This window comes from Coccidioides immitis (assembly GCF_000149335.2).
Source record: "Coccidioides immitis RS genomic scaffold supercont3.1, whole genome shotgun sequence".
NCBI lineage: Eukaryota > Fungi > Ascomycota > Eurotiomycetes > Onygenales > Onygenaceae > Coccidioides > Coccidioides immitis.
The window spans coordinates 5,865,767-5,893,106 of NW_004504310.1; the positions used below are offsets into that span (position 1 = coordinate 5,865,767).

Consider the following 27,340-nt stretch of genomic DNA (forward strand, 5'->3'; position numbering starts at 1 on the left):
ATCCGCTGCTACGCTTCAGGGCTGGCTCTATACGGTGAAGTAACGGATCAAAAATTACGCGCTGCAATCTGAGGCAGAAAATGGGAATTCCTAATCTGCTGTGTTATCACCCCGAACTCATTCGTCTCGAAATCCATTTTGCATGCGCCATAAATTAACTAGAACCACTCAGGTAAAGCCAGGAACTGGGGGCCCTATCATCCGGAGAGTGATGGACCATTCACACCAGAAGCAAAACTCCAATAGCCGTAGAGACCAGGTAGCGCTAGGTAACTCCGAAAGCGAACTTTTGCGACCGTTAGACAGGTGGTGACGGGTTGGGGGAAGGAAAAAAAAAAGGGGCTCTAGCTGAAGGAATAAAAAAGACTGTAGTGCAGGTTTATTCAATGCCGTGCTGCTGCTTTAGCTTTTCAAGATTCTCTTGTCGTGCTGCAAGGTCTTCTTTCGACTTTGCCATCTTTTCAGGCTGATGGTACAGGACTATACGAATCCGGACGGAGGTCAGATATGTTCACAACAGACAAACACCAAGTCCAAGAAACCGGCAACTGACCAACAAGGTATCGGTTCTGGAAATTGAACCCGTTCAATTTGTCGCAGGCCTGCTTGGCATCATGAACGTCCTCATATACCACAAATGCCGTGCCTTTTGAGTTCGCGGCAATGCCCTGGCGGATTTGTCTGCCAGATATCGTTAGTTTTAAATGTGCGAGGGCGGTCGGGAGATGCAACGCGGCATACCGGATAGGGCCGAACTTCCCAAAAAGATCAAATAGGTCGTCTGCGGTAACGTTGTAGCTAATAGAAAGACAAGTTGATTAGCAACCAGCGGCATAGGACTCGGGTAACGATGGGAGACGCGGAAACGAGGCGTTGGAGTGATCGCCACCGCGTACCTAAGGTTCTTGACGAAGAGGATCCTAAGCAGCGTCAAGATTAGCATCGCACCAAGCACTGTGGGGGCTGCAAGTGAAGGGATAGGCCGGGATAGCGGGGTGGCAGGGCCTTAGGAGCAAAGAACCGAAGAGAGAGGGTGTTGGGGCAAAGGGCATACCTGTTGGCTTCCGGGGCGAGTTTGGTGCTACGGCTCATAGCTCTGTAGTCTGAGGTGCAGAGGTTGGCTTGTTTCAAATACCGCGCGTATAAGAACTTCGAGAAGATGGAGGACGAGATCGAGGGACCGCCACGGGATCTGCTTGATGCAAGGAGAATGTCCACTGCTGCCTCTTAGCGCCCACGTGACCGGACTCTTATTTTGGACTGCCCTGGTCCAAGCACGAGACTTACCGCAATCTGAGCGCAACGGGACGGCCTCAGGTAGTGATAGTGAGTGATGGAAGCAGGAAAGTTGGAGGGAGGATGATGGAGAGAGAGAGAGAGAGAAGAGAGAGAGAGAGAAGAGAGAGAGAGAGAAGAGAGAGCAAACGGGATTGTTCACAGGCCTTTATGTATAGGCAGCCCGCGCCGAGCTGCCATGTTTTGATTGGCACGATCAATGCAGCCACAGCAAGCACCATCTTCTAGAGCAGATTTTCAAGGGTGCCTTTCCAGGGCTGGGATGACGTCCAGTGGCCGATATAACTACATAGTCTGGAAGACAGGTGACGAAAGTAGATTTCATCCGCTCACACTTCCCAGAACAAGCATTATGGATGCTAGAGGCGTGTCCAAGCATGCTCTCTATCCCATAGCCTGTTTGAAACCCTCTGCGGGCCTCAATGATATGTGTCTCTTGAGATGCGGGATAAAATTAGGAGCTGTGTGCCTTGTAAAACCGGGGGAGGAGAAGGCCATGCGGTCTTAACGCGCAGCTTCAGTACGAAGGCTTAAGAATCGTCATGTTTTCGGCTCCAGACTTCTAGCTTCTTATGTTTGCTCCTCAATTCCCTTTCAGCTTCGTGAAGCTAGCACCCCCGACCATCCATTGACGGTGTGTGTTGATGCTCCCGCTGCCCGTCACTGCGCTGGCCCGTCTCCATCTGGTGATGTATTGGCAAAACCGTATTATTACCGCACCTGCCCACGGATTAGTAACCTGATTCGTTCTCCCAATACCAGAACAGCGAACGGGAGGCCTTTTGCAGAGGTCCCTTCATCGTCGTTCGGTCTTCCTCTCCATAATAATCACCAAGACAGTTGGTTGTGATCCCAATCCCTGGTTGTTGCTCTCGCTTCTGCCGCAAGTACCGAGTCCATCAAGTGTATAGCCCCGAGAACGCGTTGCCTTGTGTGCATGGTGGTTTACCGCTCGACTCCGCACCACAGCGGCTCGCCCTGCACAACTGAGCAAGCGACAGTCCTCCTTCGCCTTCTTCATCGTCGGCCGTCTAAACCATCCACCTTTCCCGAAAGACTCCCTTCTCTACCATCCGCTTACATCCACGTCCGTTGCTCGCCCCTCTTGATCAGGGATGACTTGCCGCGTCCCTACCACCGCCTCAAGATAGCGAAGTTCGCGCTCCCTACGTTCTGTTTCCCCACCTTTCCGCGAGAACTCGAACAGAATCTTCGCCTCCGCCTTCCTCCATTTCCTCGAAACGCATAGCCATCCTTTGCCATGGCCGCCTCTATGTCGTTTCGCAGGCCCTCCAATAGCCGACCTCCTCAGTACCGTACTCCTTCCCCGCCGAGATACGCTGTCGAGCCTCTCTCCCCCCACGCATCCGCCGCCAGCTATCGCCCGCCGTGGGATATCGGTGCGAGCGGCTCTGAAAAGGTGCCAACGCCTTTACAACATTGCCAGCCACAAGCAGCGAATAACTTTGACGCCTCTCGGGGGAACAACAGCCATCCAGACCCCCCTGCTGAGACCAAATCTCTCGGCAGATTGGGGCATTCAAGAACCGGCTCGAATATCGACACGCTAGCCACCATTGCTCTCGCCACGAGGGCTAGATTTGGACCGCTGACCTACAGTTCTGCTCCCGACAATGAGTCAAGAGAGAGACCTTCGAAACGAGCAAGGTCGGAGCGGTCACCATCGCCAGCCTGGCAAACATTTGGTGCTAGGCCCGCGACCAGCCATACTTCGTCCTTTGATAGCATGAAGACTGACGCAGAGCTCCTTCTAAACTTCGCAAGGCCGGCTAACTTCCCCCCACGACAGCCGATCCAACCGGCCCCTCAATTCCACAACAGTGGGCCGGAGGCTAGCAACATGGAGTCGAAGTGGAATATACCACCCCCCACCGTCCCTGACGAGTCGTTCAATATCTCAAGCAACAAAGTCTCTGCAGCATTTTTCGGTGGCTCGGGTGCCTTGGCTCGAGTACGATCCAGGTCCGATGGCGCGGCGGCCCTTTCCCGACCTACGATTAACGGATACAACTCTGGGTCTCCCAAAGGGCCACCGCCGATGGGTCCGGTTCTGGAAGATGAGTCAAACGGCCCGGAAGAGCAAGGAGAGCGAGCTACTGTGACTGTTGAAGAGAAGGCCGAATCACGTCCACCAAAACGGGGCCCGAAGTCCAAAGGTCGCCGTCGCCAGTCAGACACTGCCGTGAAAAGCGAAGACGCTGACAGTGACTCGTCAAACCAAACAAATTGCGCTGCATGCAGTTTAGTCCGAGTGCCTATGAACAATGGCGATGATGCCGAAGTTACTTGGGTCAACTGTGACGGCTGTAATAGGTGGTTCCACATTGTTTGTGCCGGATTCAAAAACGACCGTGAAATTCGGACCGTGGATAAGTTCATATGCAAAGAATGCCGACCGGTACATGGGCCGACAACTTTTGTGCGCAAGTCTTCGCGACCAAAAACATCTATTGACTACGCTGGGCTGAATCAAGGTTTCGTAAAGCCGTCAACAGAAGCCCCAGATCACCATTATATTCAGCCCATTAAAGCGGGGAAGATGACATTTTTGCCTGATCATTTCGCTCGCCTCCCTGCGGAATTCGTGACTGCAGAATATTTCGAACATGGTATAGGGATGCCAGAGCCTGTCGTTATTCCCGCTCATCTAAATCCTCGTACTCCTGCCTCTGCACTTGGCTTGGAAAATTACTGTCCACAGTTCAAAGAAGCGTCAAGTCAAGAAGAATTCGATGCCATTATCGATAGTCTTCCCAACGACGACGATAGTGAAGAAGTGATCGATTGTTGCCAGGATCTTCTCGATATGGTCATCCCAAATAACCTCACGGTTCGAACGGTGGGTGAACTTTACGGCCTGGATGAGCGAGTAGAGGTTATCGATGTCAAATCTCAGCAGGGCGAAGATAAGAGATGGAACATGCGAAAATGGGTGGACTATTACCATGACAGCAGCGCATCGAAGACTGTCAGAAACGTTATCAGCCTTGAGGTGTCGCAGAGTCCCCTCGGAAAACTAATCCGTCGCCCCAAGATAGTTCGTGACCTGGATCTACAAGATGCGGTTTGGCCCAATGAACTGAAAGAAATTGGCGACTACCCGAAAGTGCAGTTCTACTGTTTAATGTCCGTGGCAGATTGTTACACCGACTTCCACGTGGACTTTGGGGGATCGTCGGTTTACTATCATATCATTAAGGGGAAGAAAACATTTTTCTTTATCCCTCCCAAGGAAAAGCATCTAAAAAAATATGAGGAATGGTGCAATTCTACCGCACAAGATACCACCTTTCTTGCAGACCAGACCAAAGAATGCTATCGCGTTGACTTGTCAGAAGGTGATACCATGCTTATCCCATCTGGTTGGATCCATGCGGTATGGACGCCGGAAGATAGTCTCGTCATCGGTGGTAACTTTCTCACCAGAATGAACTATGGAATGCAAATCAAGATTGCGCAGATCGAAAAGGATACGAAAGTTCCAAGAAAGTTCCGGTACCCTTTCTTCCAGAAGATTATGTGGTACACCGCGTTTAAGTATCTCGACGAAGACCCCGTTCCTCAAAACGTACTGGATTCTTTTGCTAGGGATGAAAACTACCGATTTTATCGCGAATATCCCCTCTATTACCAATTTGGAGAACACGCAAGTAAAGCAGAAACAGGCTCAGATTATTACAACTCCCGTTTTTATTCGCAAGCGGAACTCGACGGTCTCCCGGACCTCGCCAAATACTTATTGAGAACTGCTCTAATTGCAGGTGGATATATGGTGGATGGCGTAACGAAGGAAACAAGAAATGCCGTGAGTCGATCCATCCCAAAGGGCCAAGGCGATCCTATCGAGACGGTCGTAAAATTTGGAATATGGGTTGCATGGAAGAGGGGTAATGAGCCTGCTGCTCAGTGGACTCGCCCAGGAGCAATATCTCTTGATGCGAAGGTCGATATTTCTGATAAAAGACGAACGGCACGTCCGACTAGGCGTTCGGAAAGGAATGCCAGCAATGGTACCCGCCGAGCTAGCATGGCTTCAGAAACATCCAAGCCGATGCAGGGTCAGAATCTGGACGATAGAGTATCAATCGCCCCATCCACTTCGAATAAAGGCAGTCCGACTCCGGCAAAGCGAAAAGTGTCGTTCCCGGACATCAAACTCGAGCAGGACAGTATGCCAAAACCGGTCTCCAAGGGTACTAACCTTGGTCCAAAAAGAGTGGCCTGTGACGCATGTCGAAAGCGCCGTATTCGTTGTCGCCATAAAGCTGAACATAACGGCGATGTGGTTTCAGGCAACCAACATATAAGTTTCCAATCAAACGGCGAACAGGTTCGAAGAGCCTCGGAGATTCTTCCGAATAGTACTATCAACACATCAACTGACGAGGATATTTCGATTAACTATGCGGAGTCGGCCCAGGGTAGCGCTTCTGGTCCGGTGCCACCAGAGACGACCCTTAATTATTCAGCTGGGGCCAGTGGAAACAGCCCAAACTCCTCAAATTCTGCTAAAAAAGGGAGAAACAAGGCTTGTGATGAGTGCAGAAAGAGCAAGGTTTTTATTCCCTATCATTATCCCAAAATTTACCTCAGTACCATTCTAACATTTGTTAGCGCCGTTGCATCCATGATGAATCCGGAAAGGTGGATCCTGTTAAAGCCCAAGAACGAGCAAAACCGCGAACCGGAATTACAAAGCGTCCACGTTCCAGCGATGGTTACTCGTCAGTATCCAAAAGGCCCAGACTCAGCCAGAGTATACACGAGCGCCCAGAGAAAGGTGAAGAATTCGGCGCTGTGCCTACGGTGGCTTCTCACCTGAATCTGGAGCGAATAGATAACCCAGCTGACCACATACATCCGAGACACGAGTTGAGCAACGCGTCAGAACCGGCGACAAATGGAAAGGCTCAGGATAAAGGGTTGTATACATCTCCAGCTGTGAACACTGAACTAGATGGGCCATCTCGTCCTGAAGGCGAGCTAAGACCTGCTCCACCTACTGACAGCCTTGTGTCGCCACCAACGTCCCTTCTTGATGGCCGTGACGAGATCGTCAACAATCCAGAGCAAACCTTGCCTATTGTGAATGATAACGCTAAGGAATACCCAGTTGATGTTAACACTCCGGCTTCGACGTCGCCCAAAACACCCCACCCAACGGTACGGGAAATTTCTCCTCCACGCCGAGAAGAGTATGAAAGCCTGAAAGTTGCTGTACCAGATTCAGCGAAAGATCAAGTCATTTCAACGCCAGTGATCACTTCAAAACCCACAAAGCCATCTTCTCGACCGTCCTCCTCACATAAATCGAAGCAATTCATGGCCAAGGAAGTCAAACAAGCCCATCCTGCAGCTGAGAGAAAGGGATCTCCGAGCCATATGCGGCACAATGCAAGCCTTACATCCCCGCAAAATCAGTTTAGACCGGGCAAACGTGATCGTGTCAGTTTCGCCGAGATTAACGCAGACGAGGAGAGTCTAAAGCTAATCAAAGAATTACAAGAACAAGAGTTCGGACTCCGTAAACGGTCGACGAGGGCCTAAATTTCGATATTTTTCCTTCTGACCCTTTTCGCCTCTTTTATCGGTTGCCATATTTAAAGCGTGTTTCAGGGGATATTTGCACGGGACATTTCAGTTTACTGTTGATTTCACGGAGTACCAGGTTCTTTTTTTCGGTCGTTTCTTCCTCTCTTTCCCTTTTCCTTCGTGTACGAAGTACTTACTTTCTTATTTCTTTTAAAGGTTGAGGCGACATAATTATGGGCGGTATTCTTGTTTCCTTCATCAAGGCTGGAATTGTGTCATCGAACCAGCTTGTGTTTTCCTGTTTTGCGGTATTTCGACAAAGCGCATTTTTAATATTCGGGCGTTTGGGCTTCGCAGGTTTACCATGGTTGAGGCCTGGGCGCTCTTAATTCGGGTCTGAGATTATCTGGCAGTCTTTTGATTTTTCTTTGCGTTGTATCACCTCGCCAGTGCTGGGAGACCTAGTAGGAAAGATCGTTCTCTACTGCTCCTAGTTTTCCTTTTCTTTTTCTTATATCTTTATTCTCTGTCTTTCGACAGTTGAAGCCTACCCGACAAGCATGTCTTAACATCTGTCCTCTATTGTCAAATCAGAGAACTGTGTAGCTCCTGTTAGCGAATAATCAGTCTTCGATATGTTCAAAAATTTTGAAATTTACTCGAAGGCAATTTAAAATCACAAGTCATCACTGGGAAATATAATCTTCCGTTGGAAAGTGCTTTGTGCAGACTACCATTTTTATAATGATTACACCTTGATAGGAAAAGGGTCAGACAAACGTGACAAGGCCATAAACAGAGTGAAACCATCATGATGAATACGAGAAAATATGCAATCTGGTCTTTTCCACCCGAGCTCCTGTAGGCATCGCTGGGTTCAACAAGGAATAAATAGGGCACGAAACAACACCAGCACATCTTAACCTCCCACTAGCAACAGTTGAAAAGAAAAGTCATACACGGTTTGTTTAAATTATTGGTGAAACACATAGTTAAGCAAAGCACAATAAGAAGAGGGGGAGGGAAACAAAAAGAATTATCGAAGCAATAGAATAACACAGTCCTGCGATACCATACCCGAGAGGTCGCTCAATCATGATGTCGACTAAAACGAGCCGAACGGCGCATTTGAACTAGCCTCGTGCATAAGGATGGAAGCCCCGATGAACACCTCGTCCTCCACCGCGATAATTTGCCCCAGGTTTCCCCGCATTTCGTGGACCTGTTGGAGCATTTGCTGGGGGGGAGCTTTGGGGTTGTGGTGTCGGAATCTTTTGTGGCTGCTTAGGTGCAAGTCCTGGGCTTGGGGACATTCCACCACGGCCAGCTGGTTGCCCGCGTCCCATTCCCGCCTGGGGTCCAGTTGGGATGTTCGGCTGCTCCTCGTACCCATTGTCCCAATTGCCGGTAGTTCCTTGCTGATATCCACCGTAATTGCGTGGGTCTATAACACGACGCACTTGTTGCTGCTGCTCGTACTTCTGCTGTTCGAACGCGAGCTGCTCCTGGGCGTTGTATCCTGGACCTCCTCTTGGCCCACTGAAGTTCCCTCCTCCCATTGCGCCAGGACCACTGGTCATGCCCTGATTCATATTTCCAGGTTTAGCGCCAGACATCTGACCTCCCATTCCAGGCCCACCGTACCCAGGTCCACCTTGAGGTTGATTTTGCATCTGTTGCATTTGCTGTAATTGTTGCATTTGTTGCATTTGTTGCATCTGTTGCATCATCATTGGGTTCATCATCCCCTGCATTCCTTGTGGAACTGCGCCTTGAGCTGGCTGGTTCATGGCTGCTCCTTGTGGTTGGCCCCCGGCCATGGGATTCATTTGCTGCATTTGCTTCAACTGTTGCATTTGCTGCGCCATGGCAGGATTCATTCCACCCATTGCAGCAGCCCCAGCCATCCCCTGGCCCTGTGCTGCCGCAAGCGCCATTTGCTGTTGCATCATAGCAAAATACTGCTGCATACGTTGCCAATACTGAGCCATCATTTGAGGTGTCATGGTATTGGCAAGATTAGTCTGGCCTTGCGCACCCTGCTGTGAAACGTCCGTCGACCCCGACTTTTCGTCTTTGAACCGATCGCCTTGAAAGCCTCGAGCACGCAACCTGCGGTCATCCTCATCTCTCAGGTTCCCCCGAGGCTGCGCCTTCTTCACTTCAATCGGCTTGCCGAGAATTTCTAATGGTTGGGAGAGGCACGCTTCGACAGCGGCTTCGCTATCAAAGGTCACGAAACCAAAACCTCGAGGACGGCCCGTATCCTTATCGATCATAAGAGTCGCATCCACAACTCGCCCAAACTGCATAAAAAACTTCTTGAAGTCTTGTTCGTTTGCGTCTTGGCTAACTCCACCGACAAATATTTTGCTGGTTCTTTCCTGTTCATCTCGGGGAATGGCTCGCTTGGGATCAATCTGCCATCAACGTAAGTCTTGGCTTCTGAGCGTAACGGCACCATGACAAGCTATAACTTACTATCTTGCCATCTAAATAGTGTTCTTTAACCATTACCGTATTCACAGTCTTGGGGTCTTTAAATGTGAGAAAGCCAAAGCCTCTTGATCGACCAGTAGCGCCGTCACGCATTACTGTACATTCTTGAACTTCACCAAACTGCGAAAAGTAGTCCTTAAGAGATTCTAGAACTAGAGTTAGTGCACGATTAAAGACTATTTAGATATATCGGTGTACATACGATCAGTGGTTTCCCAATTGAGGCCTCCGATAAACATTTTGCTATGAAACTTGTCAGCAAGGAACCGCCATCAAATTCCCTAAATCATGTACACAGATAAGTGAAGGTAGGCATGTGGGTGGTTGGTTTCCAAACACCAGAAGGACTGGGCACTTTGAGAGGCGCGACTCGTGGTAGACTCATAGCAGACTCGTGTGTGGTTCGTTGGCTAGCCCGGATTTCCGTTGCAGTCGAGGACGAAGAGAAGCTGTGGCTTCACCATCAGGTCGTAATTATACAAAGCATGATCGACGATATTGCCGGTCATCCTCGATGTGTTGAGAACCGCCCGTTAGAGCTATCTTAAACCATTTTCCTTCCTGCCACGCATGATATCGACATCCATTTGCAGGGCGAAGCTAAGGAATTTACTGCGGACGCAGACGAGGCTGAGGTTCTCATGGCTCCCTTGGGTAATCGGTACTGCACATGTATAGGGAATTGGGATTGAATCTCCGGAGTTCAAAATAGAGACATATTTGATTTTCTTTTGTTTCTGCCCGATCATCCTGTCTGCTCTCTCTAAGACTCCGAAGCTAGGTAATGTTCGATTGTCCACATTGAGAGCCGAAGTCCCTGAACTTCTTGCTCTGGTCTATCAAGGTATATCGACAGGAGTTATATAGTATCTGTTGTACTATAGTCGCTTTCAAAGCGGATCGCGCAAGACTAATGTCCGTCACTCAAATCATATCGACAACCCGTGCATACAGGTTCGAATCAATTTCCGTTGACATCATTTGTTATGCTATCAACTTGCTTTCCCGACCGTCCCATGAATGACTGCTGGTCCCATGCAACCCATCCAATCTTCTGAATCCACACGCCTGCACGGAGAACCACACAATCGACCAGGCGAGTCCCCCTGCAGCCGTAATATAGCTGCATACGGAAGCATCAAAGCCTTTTCATATGCACAAATGGCGCCCGCATCTCAACTTGAAGATGACAGCTGAAAGCGTAAAGCGGAAGAGTCGTGGTGCTTAAACGGTGCGATAAAAAAGAACCGCAGACAAACAGTTGAGTGATTTCGTTTCCGCTCACTGTATCAAGATTTTGAACCGGCAGCAAACCCCGATAGGAGGTCTGAAAAAAGTTGACGCCAATCAAAGCTTTTCCCACCCAGAGCCCTGTGCAACCACTTGTCCGTGCCTGATCCTTCAAAGGTCCCAACCATCCAGAGAGAAAGAAATTGTACAATGTCAATAGAAACTTACCCATCTTCTTTGATCCCAGTGCCTTGGGGTTCTGGTTGCTGTGGGCTTATTGAGCTTGAAGCATCACCCTGCATCGCACCTTGTTGTGGCATGCCATTTTGTTCACTGTAATTGGATGGCTGCTCATAAGCGGCCATGTTCACAGAGCCTGCATCCAATTGTTCTGTACTTGAAGCTTGTGGTGGTAGGACTGGGGCAGTCTGTGGCTGTGCTTGGCTTGCTGGAGGTGGTGCTGACAATGCAGCCGGAGCTGAGGGAGCTGCTGCTTGAACAGGCTCATCAGCATCATACCTAAGCAACGTACCGGTCAGCGAAAAGCCACTATGAGCATATAGGCATTCGGCAGAGGAACAGGGGTTTGAGAGGCCGAGAACTCACAAATCAGCGAAAAGATCTTCTTCGACATCTTCTGGCTCAGTCATTGTCGCAAATTGGTATCTCAATATGTCTCTTGGGTATATTTAGTGTAAATCTTGCAATTCCAAGCTTTTCAAGCTAGTTCACGGGCTGCAGACGAGGTTAATGATGGCAGGAAGATGAGAGATCGCGGTGTTGGGAATGAGAGGAGAGAAGGCGAGGTTGAAAGAAAGAGTGCTCGAGAGGGCTTGGCGGCAACAGGTGCTGGGCGGTCATGCACTAAACCCAATTAGTCAACTCCCACCTCCGTCATCGCCTACATGACTGAGAGAAGACATCTTTGAGGGCGTTCTGAGGGTGTTTCAATTGTGATACATTTTGTTTGTCAAGTAGCCTTGGTATAGGCTTTAATCTACACCTAAAAAATGTCTAAAAGGGGCCAAATTCAGAAAGAATCGCAGCAGCAGGTATTTGTGAATGCCTCTGTTCCTCAAGGCATTGCTAACATTTATAACATGAAAGGAGATGGTTCAGGTCGGTCCGTGCCTCACATTAAATAATGGAGTAGACAGTGCATTGAGTATTTATGCTGTCAAGATTTCTACCGGAGTCCCTAGCTAATACAAACATACTACCCATTCTCTATAGATCAGATCGAGTATGGTAATTTCCTAGCAACTGGTGTTGAGACCGTTTGGCTGAATTCGAAGTAGCAGGACTGGTCCTCCATTCTGGGGAAGCCAATCTTCATCGCAGCGACAGAGTCCGAATAGAATATTTGACCCAAATACTGTGGTGGGAGCATCGTACTCACATGCAGACTTATTAAAGTTGGTATATTGCTGCTGAATGGTTTGATTCTAAACCCTGGACTAATTGTTCTGTTGCTGGATGGCAGGACTATATCGCCCCATTCAAGGTCGCACACACCTTCTAGATCCCCAATACCAACTCGAAACCCTCGTAATGCGAGCGATTCCAAGTTAGCGAATTCCAATATAACATCGCCACGCCAGCCGTATCGCAATTTACTCCCGCAAGCAGGCGAACTTTGGAACGCTCATCGAGAGCATGACGACGACGATGACGGCGATAATGAGGATGAACTTGCGTATGATGACGACGAAGATGAGTTCGGGCTCCCAAGCGTTACAAGTCTACGAAAGTCAAAATTCCAAGGCTTGCGCCGGACGCAAGCTACCGAAAGTAGTTTCGAGAGTCAGAGCGGCAGTCACGCAAACGGTTCGTCGGTGTTGGTACCCGATCTCGGCGGTATGCGCCTCCGAGCGAATAGTTCAGACATTGCAGAAGAACGGGGAACTCTGGCATATCCAAATGCAAAATCCACTGAGGGGAAGATTCTAAGGCCGCAATACAAAGAAATATTAAATGGTGAGAACATTTCTGATCCAAGGTGACACTTAAACATTCTAACACCAGCAATAAGATCCGGCAAATTCCCTCCATTTAATAAATCATTCACCGCCACCATCTGGCGCGACTCCCAAACAATTGGAAGCGCATTCAGCTCGAATAAGTCGAATTAACAAATTTAAACGCATCCTTCAATCCAGCACGGTCTCTTTACCTGAGCTTCGGGATCTGGCATGGTCAGGTATCCCTGAAGAGGTTCGAGCAATGACTTGGCAGCTTCTCCTGGGCTATTTACCAACAAATAGTGAGCGCAGAGTTACAACTTTGGAAAGAAAGCGAAAAGAGTATTTGGATGGTGTCCAGCAAGCTTTTGAGCGCGGCCATTCTACTCGAAACACCTCATCTTCAATACCACCTCCTGGAACTGGCCGCGGTTTGGACGAAGCGATATGGCATCAAATTAGCATTGACATACCCCGAACGAATCCGCACATTCCTTTATACGGCTTTGAAGCCACTCAGCGTTCGCTGGAAAGAATATTGTATGTTTGGGCCATAAGGCATCCAGCTAGTGGATATGTCCAAGGTATAAATGACCTTGTTACACCGTTCTGGCAGGTGTTTCTGAGTTCGTATGTTACGGATTTTGATATCGAGGAGGGTATGGACCCCGGCCAGTTGCCAAAGCAGGTTCTCAATGCTGTCGAGGCTGATTCTTTCTGGTGTTTGACGAAACTTCTGGATGGCATACAAGACAACTATATATATGCCCAACCAGGCATTCATCGGCAGGTAAATGCGTTGCACGACCTCACCAGGCGCATTGATGCCACACTTGCAAAGCACCTGGAGAAAGAGGGCATTGAGTTTATGCAATTCAGCTTTCGGTGGATGAATTGCTTACTGATGAGGGAAATCAGCATCAAAAACACCATTAGAATGTGGGATACATATATGGTATGATATCCCTCAGGTATTTGCTTGATTTAGCTAATTCCATTCAGGCCGAGGAGCAAGGTTTCTCTCGTTTCCACCTTTATGTTTGCGCAGCGTTTTTAGTAAAGTGGTCTGACCAGTTGCTCAAAATGGACTTCCAGGTTTGCTATGCGATCCAATCATAAGAATAATTGGCTAATCGTTATTTTAGGAAATTATGATGTTCTTGCAGGCGTTGCCGACACGCGATTGGACCGAAAAGGACATTGAGCTGCTCTTGAGCGAAGCGTTCATCTGGCAGAGCCTGTTCCAGAATTCTAGTGCACACCTTCGATCGGGAACGGCGAGCACCGCGAGTACGGGATAATAGAAATGAAAGGCAAGACCACGAATAAAAGCCGTCGTGTCATTGCCTTTCATTGACCACAGACGCACTCAGTTGAAATGGATACCCCTCTGGTTGAATGACCATAGAAGTTTTAGAAAATCACCTTCATCACACATTCTTGCTCGCTTATCTGCAAGCCCTGTATCGTCTTCGAGTACTTGTCGAACCTTTTTGCGAACCAGTTTCGCTACTTTCCCGTGTTTCTTGGTCGGTTTTGTTTTGGGGACTTGTGTCGTTGGATCTGGCTTATCTTTGAAGAAGTCTGGAATGTCGCCTTCATCATCGACATCCATAAGCTCGTCAAAGCCATCATTCTCTTGACCATACTCTATGTCCATACCTTCGTCTTCGACGTCATCGTCCGGTCCGACCTCGACAGGAATGTCATTCTGCGCACACCAAGTTGTGTAATTGCTTTCTAGCATACTCAAAACGCTTGATGTACCAAGAAAGCTTGATCGAAGTGTCTTATTCTTCCTTACAAACGCGATTCGCAGCAAGCCATCCCATTCGTCGTAGCTAATATCCGGTCGTGGAGTTTTCGGAACAATTCGAACAACGCTTGACTCAACAGCCGGGGGGGGCTTGAAGTTATTCTTCCCAACTTTCATGATATGGTCGATTTTAGCCCACATCTGGGCGTTGACGGACAATCGACTGTAAAGCTTATCCCCAGGTTTCGCGAATAGGCGCATTGCGAATTCTCGCTGAAACATGAGAATGCAGACCCGAGGCGCGGGCGTGGTTGCAAGGAGCTTAAAGGTGAGGGGAGAAGATATCTAGTCGATGTTAGCAGGGACAAATCCACCAGTTTGATCAACCGCATAGCTCTACCTGATACGGAGTGTTGCTAATGCAAACGTCAAAATATGGTAGATCGGTCTTTATCACATCTCCAAGTAAAACCTCCAATCGTTTCTGCTCTGGTTTTCCTTGGACTCGCTTCGTAACCTCTGCCGCCATTCTAGGGTCCAACTCCACTGCGATAACCTTCTTAGCTTTTTCTAAGATCTTAACCGTAAGATTTCCGGATCCAGGACCGACTTCCAGGACGACCTGTTCATTAGAACATTCAAGTCAGAACCAGAATTGAATAAACTAATATTAACAAAGAGGACTTCATACGTCACTCTGCTTTAAGTCGGCTTTGTCGACTATGGCCTGGGCAACACCTGGATTCTTTAGAACGTGCTGACCGATATCAGTATTCATACGAAATATGCTGTTCGCAGCGCTTGTTTTGGCTGCAGCTTGGGCATAAGGGCCAGCCTTAGAGGCGCCATTACGCTTTTTGTGTGACGCCTTTGGCATACTGATTTGACCACAAACACGCTCGTAGACAAGGACGGAGTGATCAAGCAAGCGCGTGGAGATCCTCCCTCTTATCAGAATTTTGTGGGAATTTTGGGTGGATTATGTAAGGAACATAATCGGCATTACATTAACGCGAAACCGAAATTCTGCCACACATGCTTAGTAATGTACTTAATTGGCGGTGAAAACGAGAGCTGCGAAAGGTTGATATTCGCCTTCACGACTGAAGACTTCCCGTCCTTCGATGTGCCAATTTGCAGTTGTGAAGCAAAATGTCCGGGCGTAAAGATTTTCTCAGCCAGCCTGCCCCAGAAAATTATGTTGCGGGTCTAGGTCGAGGTGCGACCGGTTTTACGACTCGCTCCGATCTTGGTCCCGCAAGAGAAGGACCAACACCGGAGCAGATCCAGGAAGCTCTTGCGAAGCGTGCTGCGCTTCTAGGGACAGCACCTCCTACAGCCTATGGTGCTTCCGCGAGAGGCGAGAAGGGCGGTGCAAAGCAAAGGGAAGAAGAAGACGATGACGATGAACGATTCCAAGATCCTGAAAATGAAGTTGGGCTCTTCGCGTACGGACAATATGATCGAGAAGACGACGAGGCGGACCAGATTTACCAGCAGGTAGATGAGAGGATGGAGAAGAGGCGAAAACTACGAAGGTTAGCAGCCCGTCTTGTTTCAATCCTTAGCCCCGATTCCCTTTTTTTAGACCATTGTTTATCTTGTCTTCGTCAAGATTTTGAACAGATTACCGATATGACGTCCTTTTCGCCTTATCTCTAGGGAAGCTCGAGAACGTCAAGAACGAGAGGAATACGAACAAAACAATCCTAAAATTCAACAGCAATTTGCCGATTTGAAGCGGTCGCTAGCCACGGTCACGGATGAGGACTGGGCGAACATTCCAGAAGTCGGAGACCTTACTGGCAAGAATAGACGAGCTCGTCAAAATTTACGGCAAAGATTCTACGCTGTGCCAGATAGCGTGATTGCAAGCGCCAGAGACTCGGCGGAGTTCACGACCACGGTTGCCGAGGACGGTACACAAACGTCGATTCGAAGTGGAGAAGGTGGTGATGGGACAATAACCAATTTTGCAGACATTGGCGCTGCCAGAGATAAAGTGCTCCAGGCTAGATTGGATCGAGCTGCGCAAAGCTCTACGGGCGACGCTGCGTCTGGAAATGCCACGAATATCGATCCGAAAGGATATTTGACGAGCTTGTCAAAGTCCGAATTAAAAGCCGGGGAAGTCGAGATTGGAGATATTAAACGGGTAAGGGTACTTTTAGAGTCTGTTACCAAAACCAACCCCCGCCATGCGCCTGGCTGGATCGCCCTTGCGCGGCTGGAAGAAATCGCCGGAAAGATCGTGGCGGCGAGAAACTATATTGCAAAAGGATGCGAATTATGCCCAAAAAGCGAAGACGTGTGGTTGGAGAATATTAGAATGAATGACAACCATAATGCAAAAATCATTGCGGCAAATGCGATCAAACACAATGATCGTTCAACCCGACTTTGGATTGAGGCAATGAAGCTTGAATCAGATCCCCGGGCGAAGAAGAACGTACTTCGACAGGCCATTTTGCACATTCCTCAATCCGTTGCTATTTGGAAAGAGGCAGTGAATCTTGAGGAGGATCCTGCTGATGCTCGCCTGTTGCTTGCTAAAGCAACCGAGATGATACCCCTTTCGGTAGAGTTATGGTTGGCTTTAGCCCGTCTTGAAACCCCTGAAAATGCGCAGAAAGTGCTGAACGCAGCACGAAAAGCGGTTCCTACTAGTCATGAAGTGTGGATAGCGGCTGCACGGTTACAGGAGCAGATGGGAACAGCAAATAAGGTCAACGTTATGAAGAGAGCTGTTCAGGCGCTTGCCCGAGAGTCTGCAATGCCAAAGAGAGAAGAGTGGATTGGAGAGGCTGAGAACTGTGAAGAAGAGGGAGCAGTCCTTACGTGTGGTGCAATTATCCGCGAGACTTTGGGTTGGGGTCTGGACGAGGATGATGACAGAAAGGACATCTGGATGGAAGATGCAAAATCAAGTATTTCCAGGGGCAAATATGAAACAGCTCGGGCGATTTATGCTTACGCACTCAGAGTATTCGTCAACAGGAAGTCCATATGGCTAGCTGCAGCAGACCTAGAACGTGCTCATGGCACAAAAGAGAGTCTCTGGCAGCTACTTGAAAGCGCGGTTGAAGCTTGCCCCCAAAGTGAAGTTCTATGGATGCAACTTGCAAAGGAGAAATGGCAGGCTGGAGAAATTGACAATGCTCGGCGAGTGCTTGCCAAGGCCTTTAACCAGAACCCCAACAACGAGGATATTTGGCTTGCAGCTGTGAAGCTAGAAGCGGATGCTAAACAAACAGATCAAGCCAGAGAGCTTCTTGCTACCGCACGTCGTGAAGCTGGAACTGACCGTGTTTGGATTAAAAGCGTGGCGTTTGAGCGTCAATTGGGAAATTCAGACACTGCCCTTGATCTCGTCAACCAAGGTTTGCAGCTGTACCCGAAAGCAGACAAACTTTGGATGATGAAGGGTCAGATCTACGAAGTGGAAAAGAGGTACCCGCAGGCACGGGAAGCTTATGGAACAGGTACAAGAGCGTGTCCGAAATCAGTACCACTCTGGCTTCTTGCATCGCGACTTGAAGAGAAACTCGGTGTTGTCGTGAAAGCACGATCCATCCTCGATCGTGCTCGGCTCGCAGTACCGAAGAACGCTGAGCTATGGACCGAAAGTGTCCGCGTCGAACGAAGAGCGAATAACATTAGCCAGGCTAAGGTACTCATGGCGAAGGGCCTTCAAGAAGTTCCGACTTCTGGTCTTCTTTGGAGTGAAAGCATTTGGCACTTAGAACCTCGTACTCACCGGAAGCCTCGAAGCCTCGAGGCAATCAAGAAAGTTGATAACGATCCGATTCTCTTTGTGACTGTTGCCCGTATATTTTGGGGCGAACGAAGACTAGAAAAAGCAATGACTTGGTTTGAGAAGGCAATTGTAGCGAATAGTGACTTGGGAGATGTTTGGGCCTGGTACTATAAGTTCCTTTTGCAACATGGTACAGACGTAAGTGCATTTTGGTTTCCCTCGCATTTCCCAAAATCATCTCTAACAGCAATATCGTTACAGGAGAAACGTGAGGATGTTGTAAGCAAGTGCACAGCAAGTGACCCAAAGCATGGGGAAGTTTGGCAATCTATTGCAAAAGATCCATCCAATGCGTATAAATCCACCGAAGAGATTCTCAAACTCACCGCCGAGCGTTTGAATTAGCAGCAATTAACAGATTCAGGGCTGGCTATTTTCTTTTTCTCTTTCAGTGTTTTATAGGGATTCAGGTCCGCGGCGATGGCGTTGATAGGAAGAACGGCGCTTTTGGTTTAATACCTTAGGGCATAAAGGCGATCGATATGATTCTAGGGTCTGTCTCATACAACTTGGGGAGCCAGCTTTGCGACTCGCTGAAGATACGCATCGTATTTATCCAAACGGTATCAAGATCATCATAAATTAACTCTTATTTAACAATAACATAACACTCCAGTGGTTATTGGAATGATAAATCGGATCTGCTCTAAAGAAAGCTCCAATAAAAATAATACCTCGAATCCGGGTAAGAGTATATGATACAAGAAAAGAAAAAAATCCACTAAAATTCACCTTGAGTGCACGCTGAATTAAGGTCGCAAAGTGATAAGAACCCCCTTCGTTGAAAACTCCAGGCCCAAACCCAACCCAAGGGAATATTGTAAGCAAAAGCTGTGGAAAAATAAGAGACCACCATCCAGTATACGCCAGCAGCATGCATCGTTTACCAACACCGATTTTGAAAGTCCAAACATACGAGAAAAAAGGGGGCAATCAGGTATTCAGGCTGCCATGCTAAGGCATTCATCAAGGACGGAATTCAGCTGATCTCGGTCCGCAGGAGTCGCGCCTTGCCAGTCCCAGCCGGCATCATCGATCTCCATCTCGTCTATATCAAACATGTCTTCTGGTACTTCGTGATCTTCATCCTCGATTTCCACGATGTAATCGTCACGTTCTGCCTCAAGCTCTCCTTCTAGGTAACCGTCCATGATTTGGCTGACAATGAGCGGCATGTGGCCCAATAAGTCACCTCCAAGTCCCAGTGTAAACTTCAAATCTTGGACACCAAGGGGCTTCCTTGTGCTAGCTTCTTTCGCTTCAACGGGTAATAGGCCATTGGCAGTATTCTTTACTAACTCTCCGCGAGCAAAGGCAAGTTCTTCCTTCTCCAGCTGCTGGCGGTATCTTCTCGTCATTGTGCCGTTGATGGTTCCTGATGGTCCATTCGATCTTGTTCGCGCAAACACGTGCGAAAGGAATTCCTTGACAAAGTTTTCAGTCGCGATGGACATGAAAACTGCACAGGGAAACGAAGCCCCGTTTGTTATGGACTCTTCATAGCATATTGGCACCATGCGCGCGTGGATAGACTCAGCGTCTGGGAATTCGCCTATTTCAGAAGCAAGTGGCTGGGCATATCGTTTTCGGATTTCAAGCTCCCAGTCTGTGAACGTAAGATGAATCGTTAGTCGGGGCCTCACCATAACTATAATAACGTAGAGAAAGACTCACTTGGCGTATTCAGGCCTCCTGCACTGGAAGGGACTTGATCCACTATACGTATCTGCTTCGCAAGGTGGTATTCCTCGAGTGGGTTAGGTATCGAGTGGGGATCCGGCTATCGAGCAAAGTGATGTGTTAGCCCGACTCTCACAAACTGAACCAAAAAAAAAAAAAAAAATCTCCCACTCCCATCTTCATCTCTGTTGGCTATGACTTACTTCCGGTATGGCTTTTAATCTCCTCCTATCCTTGGGCTGCAGCTGCATAACCTCCGTTTTAAGTCGCTGTTCAGCGGCATCACCCGACGCGGGTTTCGAGACCACCGTCGGTTTGTCATTTGCAGAAACCCAACTTGCAACTCCATGATCAGGAAGGTCCCTTGTGAGATTCCCGATTATCGAGCATATGAAGTTATTGTGCAAATGCTCCAGCTTGGCATCAGCGCACAGGAAGTGGTCAACACGTCTCGAGAACTCATGTTGGTTTAAGTGCCCTATAGATACCCAGCGGGTTAGCTTATCATGCCACAGCATCATTGTTGTAATTTTTTGTCCAAAACACACCTAGTAAGAAGAGAGTTATGGCCTGCTTGTACTCGACCCAATGGTCTCCTACTGCTAACTTCAGGTCCGTATATATAGGCTCAAAATCGAGACGGGGGACGGATATCAGCGCTTTTGTAGTCTTTTGGGTAGTCGCTTGCGAAGAACTGGGCGGTTTTGCCGATGGGACTGACGCTGAGGCAGAGTCTGACCCCGTCAGCGCAGCTGGATTGATCTGCATTGCCAAAGAGGAGAAGGCAGCGGCGCCTGGGCTGCGCGAGGCCAGAAATCACTGAACTACACCCTCATTTACAATAGAAGAAGCCAATAGATCCCTTGGATGGTAAATGGAATGATAGATTATCATGAGTTGAGGATGAATTTCGATGAGTGGCGATGGAGTTCTGATGGTTCGGTTATTTAGTGGGAGCGATGTGGTGAAGCAGCGTCCGGCTTTTTTGGCTTTTTGAGATGAGAGCGCTCCATGGACACTGGTATAACTCCGGCAATGCTTGAACCACAGCACATTTACTCCCGGCAATTTTTACTCCGTATTCTATTGGCATTTCATTCATCCCGAAGGAAACAGCCTACTTTGTTACCAAATATGTACGGTACATATGAAGTATATACGTACTGAGTACTCCGTACATAGTTTCTCGTTGCAGCTAATGAAGGGCAATAATATCTTCATTTACAACACCAAATAGCCTACTCACTTCATCTATAACCGCCATGATTTCGTTTCGGAGCTGACCAGTCACTAGTACTGCAATACGAGATGGGTAAGCTTGCCACGAGCCCAATGACTAAGGGAAAAGGACAGCACGTACCATAAGCATACAATAACGCGTAGTCTTCGTCGGTTGTTAAGCGGGAAGCGGATTCATCTTTACGATAATGATGTAGTCGCGCTAATAGTCTATCTCTCGAGTGGTCTATATCCGGCGGCGCATCGTAGAGTTGATATCCCAGTTTCATTGACGATGCCAGAACTATAAATGTCCGACGTCAGTAACTGTCTTTGACCGATACAATCACCTTTACATACTCGCAAGTAAATGAGTAATTCTTGCTGACAATTGCCTTCTATCCTGCAACGTGTGCCTTAGCATGGCCGCTTCGCCTTCGGACGCCGTTAAATTTTTCATAATCTCGAGGTTCAGAGCCTGAAATGCATCTAGCATACGTCTGGTTCGGGAGAGAAGCGTTCCATAGGATGCATTTGGAAAGGGTCGCTTGAGGGAGAATTCAGAATTGGCCGCAGTTCGAAGCGTGTCTAGACGAGCTAGGAACCGCTGCAATTCGAGTTTCTCTTTCGTGGTGTAGTATGCAATGGCCGAGCCTCCTTGAGTCATCGTTGAAAGAGGATCTCTCTTCCAAATGATGCTCATCCTAAGCCATAGCAAGCTGAGGCCATCCTTTAATTTTCTTCGAGCACTTATAGGCCAAATAATCCTCGTAATAAAGATACCCCAAACGATCCCTGATGAAACGGCCACCACCCGATGGAGTGCAATATCTGCGACCAAAGGACTCTCTCCGCCTTCATCTTGGTCATTATTGCTATCCTGCAGTGACAGGGAGTAGGAGTAAAGAACCACCAGGTTGTATGTAAGCATGATGAAGCGGCCCATTGGCCCGCGTCCTTGGCCGATGATGATGTACGCTGTCCATAAGGACATTGCCCAGCCCAGAAACGCCAGCCCGAATACATTGGCATGGGCTACATACCAAGCTGCCAGTGCACAAAATGCTCCCAGGCAAGTACCAAAGAATCTGGCATATCCCGTTGTATTCGATGCGCCGATAGTCATAGAACAGACGAACATGTAGGAAAGGAGTCCCCATTCTCCACGCCAGTGAGAATATATAGGGCGTGTAGAGTGTAAAAAAGCGGGAAGAGCATAGAGTGCTGCTCCAGCGCCCACTTTGATCGCAAACTTTGTCTCATCACGTCGAAATAATCTCAGGGCTTTCCACAACCTATATCGGAGATTTTCATTGGGCCCAGATGTGCCAGTAGGGCTAACACTCATCAATTTTGGATCTATGGAAGAGATTGGAATGCCTAAAATGCTAATCAACACTTTGAAAAACCTTATGATCATTGCTTCAGGCTTTTGATTGCTTACTAGGGTCCGTCATATCATCGTCACCATTGGTCTTCGGTCTTGGCCGCCACGGCATTAACCACGTCCATGATCGACCACCAGGCCTTTCCTCCACTTCTAGCTGCAGTTCGTCTAGTATATCAAGAAAATCCTTCAGTTCTTCGGCAAACTCTTGCAATGAAAAACTGAAATGACCACAGCTCGCTGCCACTTCCTCAAGATCAGCTTCCACTTCTGCGGACTTGACCCTAATGAAATCTTTTTGCATATAGATGGCGTTCAAGGCGTCGTTTCGAGAAGTGCGGTATAAGTCTAGAGCGCGATCCAAACTAATACGGAATTTGCTGTTAATGGCGATTTTGAAATCTGGAGCCGGGCCATAAGGTAGCTCTCCTAGGATCTCTCTCAGAGTGTAGGCCAACGACTTCTGTTGAACAGCATCAATAAAAGTTATAAAATAAGCCAAAATAGGGACTATACCTACCATTGATGGGCCAAGGTGAAAGATAAAATTTTCAAATATATCTGCTGGAGAATTGGGGCCAGTATTTGTGCCGGAGTCCATGCGAGTCAGGGCTGGAGTGCTATGGCCTGCATTCTCAGTGATGCCTTCGCTTGGGCTTGGGTAATCCCTTATCGTAGACGTGGGCGAGAAGATCGATGGTAGCACCTCATCAGCCCGGGGCGTCGAACTGCCCTTTTGAATACCTGTGGAATGGATTGGGCCATACGATTGTTTCAGCAAGCCAAATTGAAGCGCGGCAGCACTTCGGAGGCCACCAATATTTTGAGCCAGATCCTGGATACACAAGGCAAGTTTCTTCTCCAGGCGATATTCGTTTCCCGTGCCTGCCACATAGTGTTCAAACTTGGATTCTTTAAGCAGCTTATCGATATCGCTAGAGGAACCGTTGTACCGCTCAAACACATCTCGGAATTCATCCTGTTCCAATAGCTCTTCTGACCCTTCTAGAAAGCTTTCGGTAATGACATTTAGCATATCAGAAAGTGAGTCGGTCGCCTCGATTAAAGCCTGTCGGAGTTTGGTCCTAGCGGAAATAGGGAATATAATAAAACACACGGCCATGGTGGCAAAGATACCCATGAGAAGCATCTTCAGGACTTGGGATATTTTGACAAATGAGATATCCCCTCGCTGCACAGCTCCTTCTTTTGTTAAGACGGTAACTATGGCGAGTGAAGCTAGGGAGCATCCAACATTCACCAACGGATCGCCCATTTTCTGTTTAACCCATCCGACAAGCCCCAGCCCTCCTCCACAGAATACAAAGACGACTATAGCATGGCCAAGTGGGAGAAATTGGACTGCGTCCTCAAAGAACACGGAAACACCCATGCTCATGATAGATATGAGGAGGGCATACATGAATGCTACAGAAGCGCACACAAGAGCATAGAGCATGCTTCCCCTTGTCCTGGCAGGGTGGAAGTAGACGGTAATTGTGGCCACCGTATGTTTTCCATCTTGCTGGCCAAGCAAAGCGGCTATCGGGGGAACAAATGTCGCAAGAGTTCCGAGAAGGTAAGCTAGACTACATTTAAGTACGCCCCTGCCTGTCTCGGAAGCAAAGAATGCAAGAATACTTGCTTTCGCATCGTTGACACGGCGAAGCCACTTGGTGTTGGAAATGCGAGAGGGCCGCTCATTCTGGGGCAGTAGCGGAGTTTGATCGTCGGGGGAGTCTAAAATCGCATCTAGGGAATCCGTGCCTCTAACACGTTGGCCAGTTCGGGGGATTATAACAGTGGCTTGCCGTAGCTATTGTTTTCATGATATTTAGAATAAACACTGTTGTGGATCAAGGTCACTGCAAGCTCAGAACAAACATACCTGGGGCCGTCGAAGTCGGGGTCGCCACGCGGGCTGGGTTGTTGATGACGAGGGCATGGTTGCCCGTCACGGTATAATTGCCATGGCATAAAAGAAGTTTTAACATGCGCTACTCTGTACAAGCTCCAACAATGCGTTGTCGTTTGACTCTCCTCCGAGCTGGAGAGTTGCAAGCAGCTGACGAGCTGGAGATGACGTAAGGAACTTCACGCCAAAACTCTGGTTCTGCCAAGCCGCTGCTTGTTACAAAATAACTAAGTTTCTATTAACTGACTACGGAGTACTCCGTAGTTAACTAAGTTTCTGTTAACTGACTAGTTAATAGACCATATTGGGGCTAATTCACATTGCTCATGATTGCTTACATTCACGATGATGCCGGGGTTCAGGGGCCACTGCACCAGAGATTGCTGCAGCATTGCCAGAGCTTGAGAGATATTATATATTACAGTGATTGACAATTCTAACTTGAATATGTCGGAGTTCATCAAATTTGAAGAGTCCCTAGCTGGCTCAGACAACCTCTGAACAAAAGCCGCACTTTATTCTTCGTTGGATACCGTGAGCTTGAGCTGGTTTCAATTCTTTTTCGGGTTCTGTTTACTCCGTAGAGTATTTTCAAATCAAATTTTGTTTCCGTTATGCGTTCTCGGTTGAGGGCAAAAAACAATCAACACACGGCAGAACAACAATATCACCCGAAGCGCACCCAGTTACGTACCATATCTAGAGAGGGTAAGATTATACTGAGGATAAGGGCAATGACAATAAAAGCCAGACTGGCGCCTCGAGGGTATTGGGTCTCATTTTGCCTGGAAGATGAGTTGTCTTCGACATCATCTTTGCTGATACTGACGCTGCCCGCCTCCTTTTCCTGGTCCGGCTCCTCCTCTGGCGCTGATTGTACTGGACTGGATGAAGATTCATCGCTTGTCAACACCCAATTGCGCTGCTCCTTCTTAAAATCAAGAGTAAAAGTCGCGTCGCTCGTTGCGCCGGAGTGTTTGGCGCCGGCCAAGGCGCTTCCTTTGATTCGTAGCGAACACAGAAGTTGACACTTGCCAGACTATTGTCGCCACGGCAATACCCAAGATTACAGATGAGTTCCACGGCCTGGATAAGGTATCGTGGTATGGTTCTGCCTTTTTCATGACCAATGGTGGCTTCCAATCCTCGTGGGGCAAGGCCTACAAGTACATTCCATTGAAGATGACATTTCTTCTCTCCATCCTCGTCCTAGAGCTCGGTAGCCTGATCTGCGCTGTGGCACCGAACTCTACAACCCTGATTGCTGGCCGCGCGATCTCCGGCCTTGGGGCTGCGGGAATCGGAACTGGTGCCTATACCATCATCGCTTTTGTCGCCGAACCCCGGAAGCGGGCCATGTTTACTGGTATTATTGGAGAGTCTTACGGTTTTGCTTCCGTTGCAGAGCCCCTTATCGGTGGTGTCCTTTCCCGACAAGGTGTCGTGGCGTTGGTGTTTCTACATCAACCTTCCTATCGGTGGTGTCTCGGCCCTCATAATCTTGCTCCTCTTTCATGCCCCATATAGCGCAAAGCCAGTCCCAGCGAGCTGGAAGGAGAAGCTATTGCAGATGGATATCGTCGGTATAGCCATGATTATGGGCGCTGTTGTGACCTACATTCTTGCTTTGCAATATGGTGGTCAAAGCAAGGCATGGAATAGCGCCCAAGTCATCGGTCTTTTGGTTGCCTTTGTTGTCATCCTAATCGTGTTCTGCGTGTGGGAGCGCTTTCAAAGAGAGCGGGCCATGGTGATCCCACGTCTATTCAAGCAGCGCACAGTCGGGATAAGCTGCATTTGTACCTTTTTCTTCAGTGGCTCGTACTTTCTGGTCATCTATTACCTACCCGTCTATTCCCAGAGCGTTGAGAACTCCAGCCCGGCCATGTCGGATGGGAAAAACCTGCCACTCATAATGGCCGTCACGTTGGCAATGATCTCTTCGGGCGTCATGATCTCTGCGACAGGCCTCGTCTCCCAGACCAAGGTTGTTGGCTCTATCATTTCCATTATTGCATCCGGTCTACTCTACACCCTTGACGTCGATACCAGTACGGATAAATGGATTGGGTACCAAATCCTGGGTGGCATTGGTTGGGGCATAGCGTTCCAAGTTCCTATTATTGTAGGCCAGAGCGTTGCAGATCCCAAGGATATGTCATCTGTAACCGCTAATAACTCCCAGCCCTAAAGTGAAATCTAGCTCCAAGTCCCTTTTTTCATTTTTTATGAATGCTGGTGGTACGTCGTTCGTCTCGGCCGGACAATCGGCTTTCGTTAACAAGCTTATCGCTACTATCCCCGCCACCGCTCCCGGTATTAACCCAGCTACCGTGGTGGCCACAGGTGCCACACAAATTCGGACTACCTTTCCCGCAAATAATGTCCCCGGCATTGTGTTAGCGTACATGGCCGGTATCAAGGTGGCCCTGGCGATGTCGATTGGCGGGGCAGGCGCCGCATTCATTACCAGCTTGTTCAGTGACTGGAAAAGGCTCAACAAAAAGGCTATGCAGGATGCCAACGGCGCAGTTTGAGGCCATATACTTCTCGATAACTGTATTAATATTAACCAAGATGGTGGCTCCTGGATCGGTGCAAAATGATTCGGAAAAGACTTTATTAAGGCATGGACTACTTTGGGTGATGGATTTGGTGAAATCAGTTAAAGACAGGGCCCCAAATTTCGTCTGTGTCCGTATCCATCCTAACTAGACATGTTCCGGCCTCTTCATACTCAGCGGCTACGGTCTAGGTATATCATCGAGTCTCGCATCGTCTTCTAAAGCGATGCGATAGCAAACTCCAAAGGAACCGCAGCAATTTAAGGCTATAATTGAGGGAATGGTTCTCGTGAGGAAGCAAACATAGTACGAGACCATTAAACAAGATTTTAGAATAAAAGACCTTCGATCCGAAAAGAAATCAACACCAGTAAATCAGTAACATCGGTGTTGAGAAATCTGCTATTGGGGTTGGCCAAGCTTCTCTCTACCTTACGCATTAAACCAGGTTAATTAGTTACCTC

At 48.4% G+C, this 27,340-nt stretch overlaps 9 protein-coding genes across 10 annotated transcripts; 4 read left to right on the forward strand and 5 right to left on the reverse strand.

The window, feature by feature from the left end:
* Nucleotides 1-49: 49 nt before the first annotated feature.
* On the reverse strand, nt 50-1,169 carry CIMG_00993 (pre-mRNA branch site protein p14). The gene is made up of 5 exons (XM_001247221.2): nt 1,055-1,169; nt 897-920; nt 742-798; nt 554-681; nt 50-480 (listed from the first exon to the last, which is right to left on the reverse strand). The coding sequence occupies exons 1-5, from the start codon at nt 1,090-1,092 to the stop codon at nt 380-382; spliced, it is 348 nt and encodes a 115-aa protein (XP_001247222.1). The 5' UTR covers nt 1,093-1,169; the 3' UTR covers nt 50-379.
* Nucleotides 1,170-2,090: 921 nt separating this feature from the next.
* Nucleotides 2,091-7,495, forward strand: CIMG_00992 (PHD finger and JmjC domain-containing protein). The gene is made up of 3 exons (XM_001247220.2): nt 2,091-5,872; nt 5,932-6,762; nt 6,824-7,495. Exons 1-3 carry the CDS (start codon nt 2,558-2,560, stop codon nt 6,884-6,886), a joined length of 4,209 nt encoding a protein of 1,402 aa, XP_001247221.2. The 5' UTR covers nt 2,091-2,557; the 3' UTR covers nt 6,887-7,495.
* A 37-nt stretch (nt 7,496-7,532) lies between these two features.
* CIMG_00990 lies at nt 7,533-11,377 on the reverse strand. Of its 2 annotated transcripts, XM_004445793.1 has the most exons (5): nt 11,185-11,349; nt 10,807-11,097; nt 9,551-9,591; nt 9,331-9,494; nt 7,533-9,269 (listed from the first exon to the last, which is right to left on the reverse strand). In XM_004445793.1, the coding sequence occupies exons 1-5, from the start codon at nt 11,226-11,228 to the stop codon at nt 7,983-7,985; spliced, it is 1,827 nt and encodes a 608-aa protein (XP_004445850.1). In that variant the 5' UTR covers nt 11,229-11,349; the 3' UTR covers nt 7,533-7,982. The 2 variants fall into 2 exon arrangements, with proteins under 2 accessions (XP_004445850.1, XP_004445851.1); XM_004445794.1 differs by lacking the exons at nt 7,533-9,269; nt 9,331-9,494; nt 9,551-9,591 and having other exon boundaries at nt 10,045-11,097; nt 11,185-11,377.
* Nucleotides 11,378-11,501: 124 nt separating this feature from the next.
* Nucleotides 11,502-14,163, forward strand: CIMG_00989 (GTPase activating protein). The gene is made up of 8 exons (XM_001247217.2): nt 11,502-11,630; nt 11,686-11,701; nt 11,812-11,821; nt 11,877-11,993; nt 12,062-12,555; nt 12,611-13,494; nt 13,542-13,634; nt 13,685-14,163. Exons 1-8 carry the CDS (start codon nt 11,589-11,591, stop codon nt 13,838-13,840), a joined length of 1,812 nt encoding a protein of 603 aa, XP_001247218.2. The 5' UTR covers nt 11,502-11,588; the 3' UTR covers nt 13,841-14,163.
* CIMG_00988 (dimethyladenosine transferase) lies at nt 13,371-15,172 on the reverse strand (the record flags this gene model as incomplete). Its single annotated transcript, XM_001247216.2, has 3 exons — nt 13,371-14,640; nt 14,696-14,917; nt 14,987-15,172. The coding sequence occupies 3 exons, from the start codon at nt 15,170-15,172 to the stop codon at nt 13,909-13,911; spliced, it is 1,140 nt and encodes a 379-aa protein (XP_001247217.2). The 3' UTR covers nt 13,371-13,908.
* Nucleotides 15,173-15,427: 255 nt separating this feature from the next.
* On the forward strand, nt 15,428-18,567 carry CIMG_00987 (pre-mRNA splicing factor). The gene is made up of 3 exons (XM_001247215.2): nt 15,428-15,833; nt 15,958-18,250; nt 18,314-18,567. Exons 1-3 carry the CDS (start codon nt 15,448-15,450, stop codon nt 18,455-18,457), a joined length of 2,823 nt encoding a protein of 940 aa, XP_001247216.1. The 5' UTR covers nt 15,428-15,447; the 3' UTR covers nt 18,458-18,567.
* A 117-nt stretch (nt 18,568-18,684) lies between these two features.
* Nucleotides 18,685-20,728, reverse strand: CIMG_10659 (transcriptional co-activator). The gene is made up of 4 exons (XM_012358853.1): nt 20,341-20,728; nt 19,996-20,270; nt 19,787-19,892; nt 18,685-19,718 (listed from the first exon to the last, which is right to left on the reverse strand). Exons 1-4 carry the CDS (start codon nt 20,558-20,560, stop codon nt 19,054-19,056), a joined length of 1,266 nt encoding a protein of 421 aa, XP_012214276.1. The 5' UTR covers nt 20,561-20,728; the 3' UTR covers nt 18,685-19,053.
* Nucleotides 20,729-20,860: 132 nt separating this feature from the next.
* CIMG_10658 (uncharacterized protein) lies at nt 20,861-24,440 on the reverse strand. Its single transcript, XM_012358852.1, has 6 exons — nt 24,286-24,440; nt 22,918-24,213; nt 22,455-22,860; nt 21,371-22,390; nt 21,153-21,314; nt 20,861-21,088 (listed from the first exon to the last, which is right to left on the reverse strand). The coding sequence occupies exons 1-6, from the start codon at nt 24,340-24,342 to the stop codon at nt 20,988-20,990; spliced, it is 3,042 nt and encodes a 1,013-aa protein (XP_012214275.1). The 5' UTR covers nt 24,343-24,440; the 3' UTR covers nt 20,861-20,987.
* A 606-nt stretch (nt 24,441-25,046) lies between these two features.
* CIMG_12813 (MFS gliotoxin efflux transporter GliA) lies at nt 25,047-27,170 on the forward strand (the record flags this gene model as incomplete). Its single annotated transcript, XM_001247213.2, has 4 exons — nt 25,047-25,256; nt 25,351-25,760; nt 25,840-26,469; nt 26,498-27,170. 4 exons carry the CDS (start codon nt 25,047-25,049, stop codon nt 26,847-26,849), a joined length of 1,602 nt encoding a protein of 533 aa, XP_001247214.2. The 3' UTR covers nt 26,850-27,170.
* Between the last annotated feature and the right edge of the window lie 170 nt (nt 27,171-27,340).

What these genes read in the sequence shown, in the direction of transcription:
- CIMG_00993 (XM_001247221.2), bottom strand. Translation starts at nt 1,092, where the DNA reads ATGAGCCGTAGCACCAAACTCGCCCCGGAAGCCAACAG. An exon ending in CTCTTCGTCAAGAACCTTAG is followed by an intron (nt 799 to 896) that starts GTACGCGGTGGC and finishes TCTTTCTATTAG; the next exon opens with CTACAACGTTACCGCAGACG. An exon ending in CCAGAACCGATACCTTGTTG is followed by an intron (nt 481 to 553) that starts GTCAGTTGCCGG and finishes GGATTCGTATAG; the next exon opens with TCCTGTACCATCAGCCTGAA.
- CIMG_00992 (XM_001247220.2), top strand. Translation starts at nt 2,558, where the DNA reads ATGGCCGCCTCTATGTCGTTTCGCAGGCCCTCCAATAGCCGACCTCCT. An exon ending in ATGAGTGCAGAAAGAGCAAG is followed by an intron (nt 5,873 to 5,931) that starts GTTTTTATTCCC and finishes AACATTTGTTAG; the next exon opens with CGCCGTTGCATCCATGATGA. An exon ending in GACCGGGCAAACGTGATCGT is followed by an intron (nt 6,763 to 6,823) that starts GTCAGTTTCGCC and finishes AAGAATTACAAG; the next exon opens with AACAAGAGTTCGGACTCCGT.
- CIMG_00990 (XM_004445793.1), bottom strand. Translation starts at nt 11,228, where the DNA reads ATGACTGAGCCAGAAGATGTCGAAGAAGATCTTTTCGCTGATTT. An exon ending in CAATTGGGAAACCACTGATC is followed by an intron (nt 9,495 to 9,550) that starts GTATGTACACCG and finishes CTCTAGTTCTAG; the next exon opens with AATCTCTTAAGGACTACTTT. An exon ending in ACTATTTAGATGGCAAGATA is followed by an intron (nt 9,270 to 9,330) that starts GTAAGTTATAGC and finishes CGTTGATGGCAG; the next exon opens with ATTGATCCCAAGCGAGCCAT.
- CIMG_00989 (XM_001247217.2), top strand. Translation starts at nt 11,589, where the DNA reads ATGTCTAAAAGGGGCCAAATTCAGAAAGAATCGCAGCAGCAG. An exon ending in ATACAAAGAAATATTAAATG is followed by an intron (nt 12,556 to 12,610) that starts GTGAGAACATTT and finishes ACCAGCAATAAG; the next exon opens with ATCCGGCAAATTCCCTCCAT. An exon ending in TGCTCAAAATGGACTTCCAG is followed by an intron (nt 13,635 to 13,684) that starts GTTTGCTATGCG and finishes TCGTTATTTTAG; the next exon opens with GAAATTATGATGTTCTTGCA.
- CIMG_00987 (XM_001247215.2), top strand. Translation starts at nt 15,448, where the DNA reads ATGTCCGGGCGTAAAGATTTTCTCAGCCAGCCTGCCCCAGAAAATTAT. An exon ending in AAGAGGCGAAAACTACGAAG is followed by an intron (nt 15,834 to 15,957) that starts GTTAGCAGCCCG and finishes CCTTATCTCTAG; the next exon opens with GGAAGCTCGAGAACGTCAAG. An exon ending in TTTTGCAACATGGTACAGAC is followed by an intron (nt 18,251 to 18,313) that starts GTAAGTGCATTT and finishes ATATCGTTACAG; the next exon opens with GAGAAACGTGAGGATGTTGT.
- CIMG_10659 (XM_012358853.1), bottom strand. Translation starts at nt 20,560, where the DNA reads ATGCAGATCAATCCAGCTGCGCTGACGGGGTCAGACTCTGCCTCAGCG. An exon ending in CATAACTCTCTTCTTACTAG is followed by an intron (nt 20,271 to 20,340) that starts GTGTGTTTTGGA and finishes GGGTATCTATAG; the next exon opens with GGCACTTAAACCAACATGAG. An exon ending in GATTAAAAGCCATACCGGAA is followed by an intron (nt 19,893 to 19,995) that starts GTAAGTCATAGC and finishes TTTGCTCGATAG; the next exon opens with CCGGATCCCCACTCGATACC.
- CIMG_10658 (XM_012358852.1), bottom strand. Translation starts at nt 24,342, where the DNA reads ATGCCCTCGTCATCAACAACCCAGCCCGCGTGGCGACCCCGACTTCGA. An exon ending in CCCGACTTCGACGGCCCCAG is followed by an intron (nt 24,214 to 24,285) that starts GTATGTTTGTTC and finishes TGAAAACAATAG; the next exon opens with CTACGGCAAGCCACTGTTAT. An exon ending in TTCACCTTGGCCCATCAATG is followed by an intron (nt 22,861 to 22,917) that starts GTAGGTATAGTC and finishes GCTGTTCAACAG; the next exon opens with AAGTCGTTGGCCTACACTCT.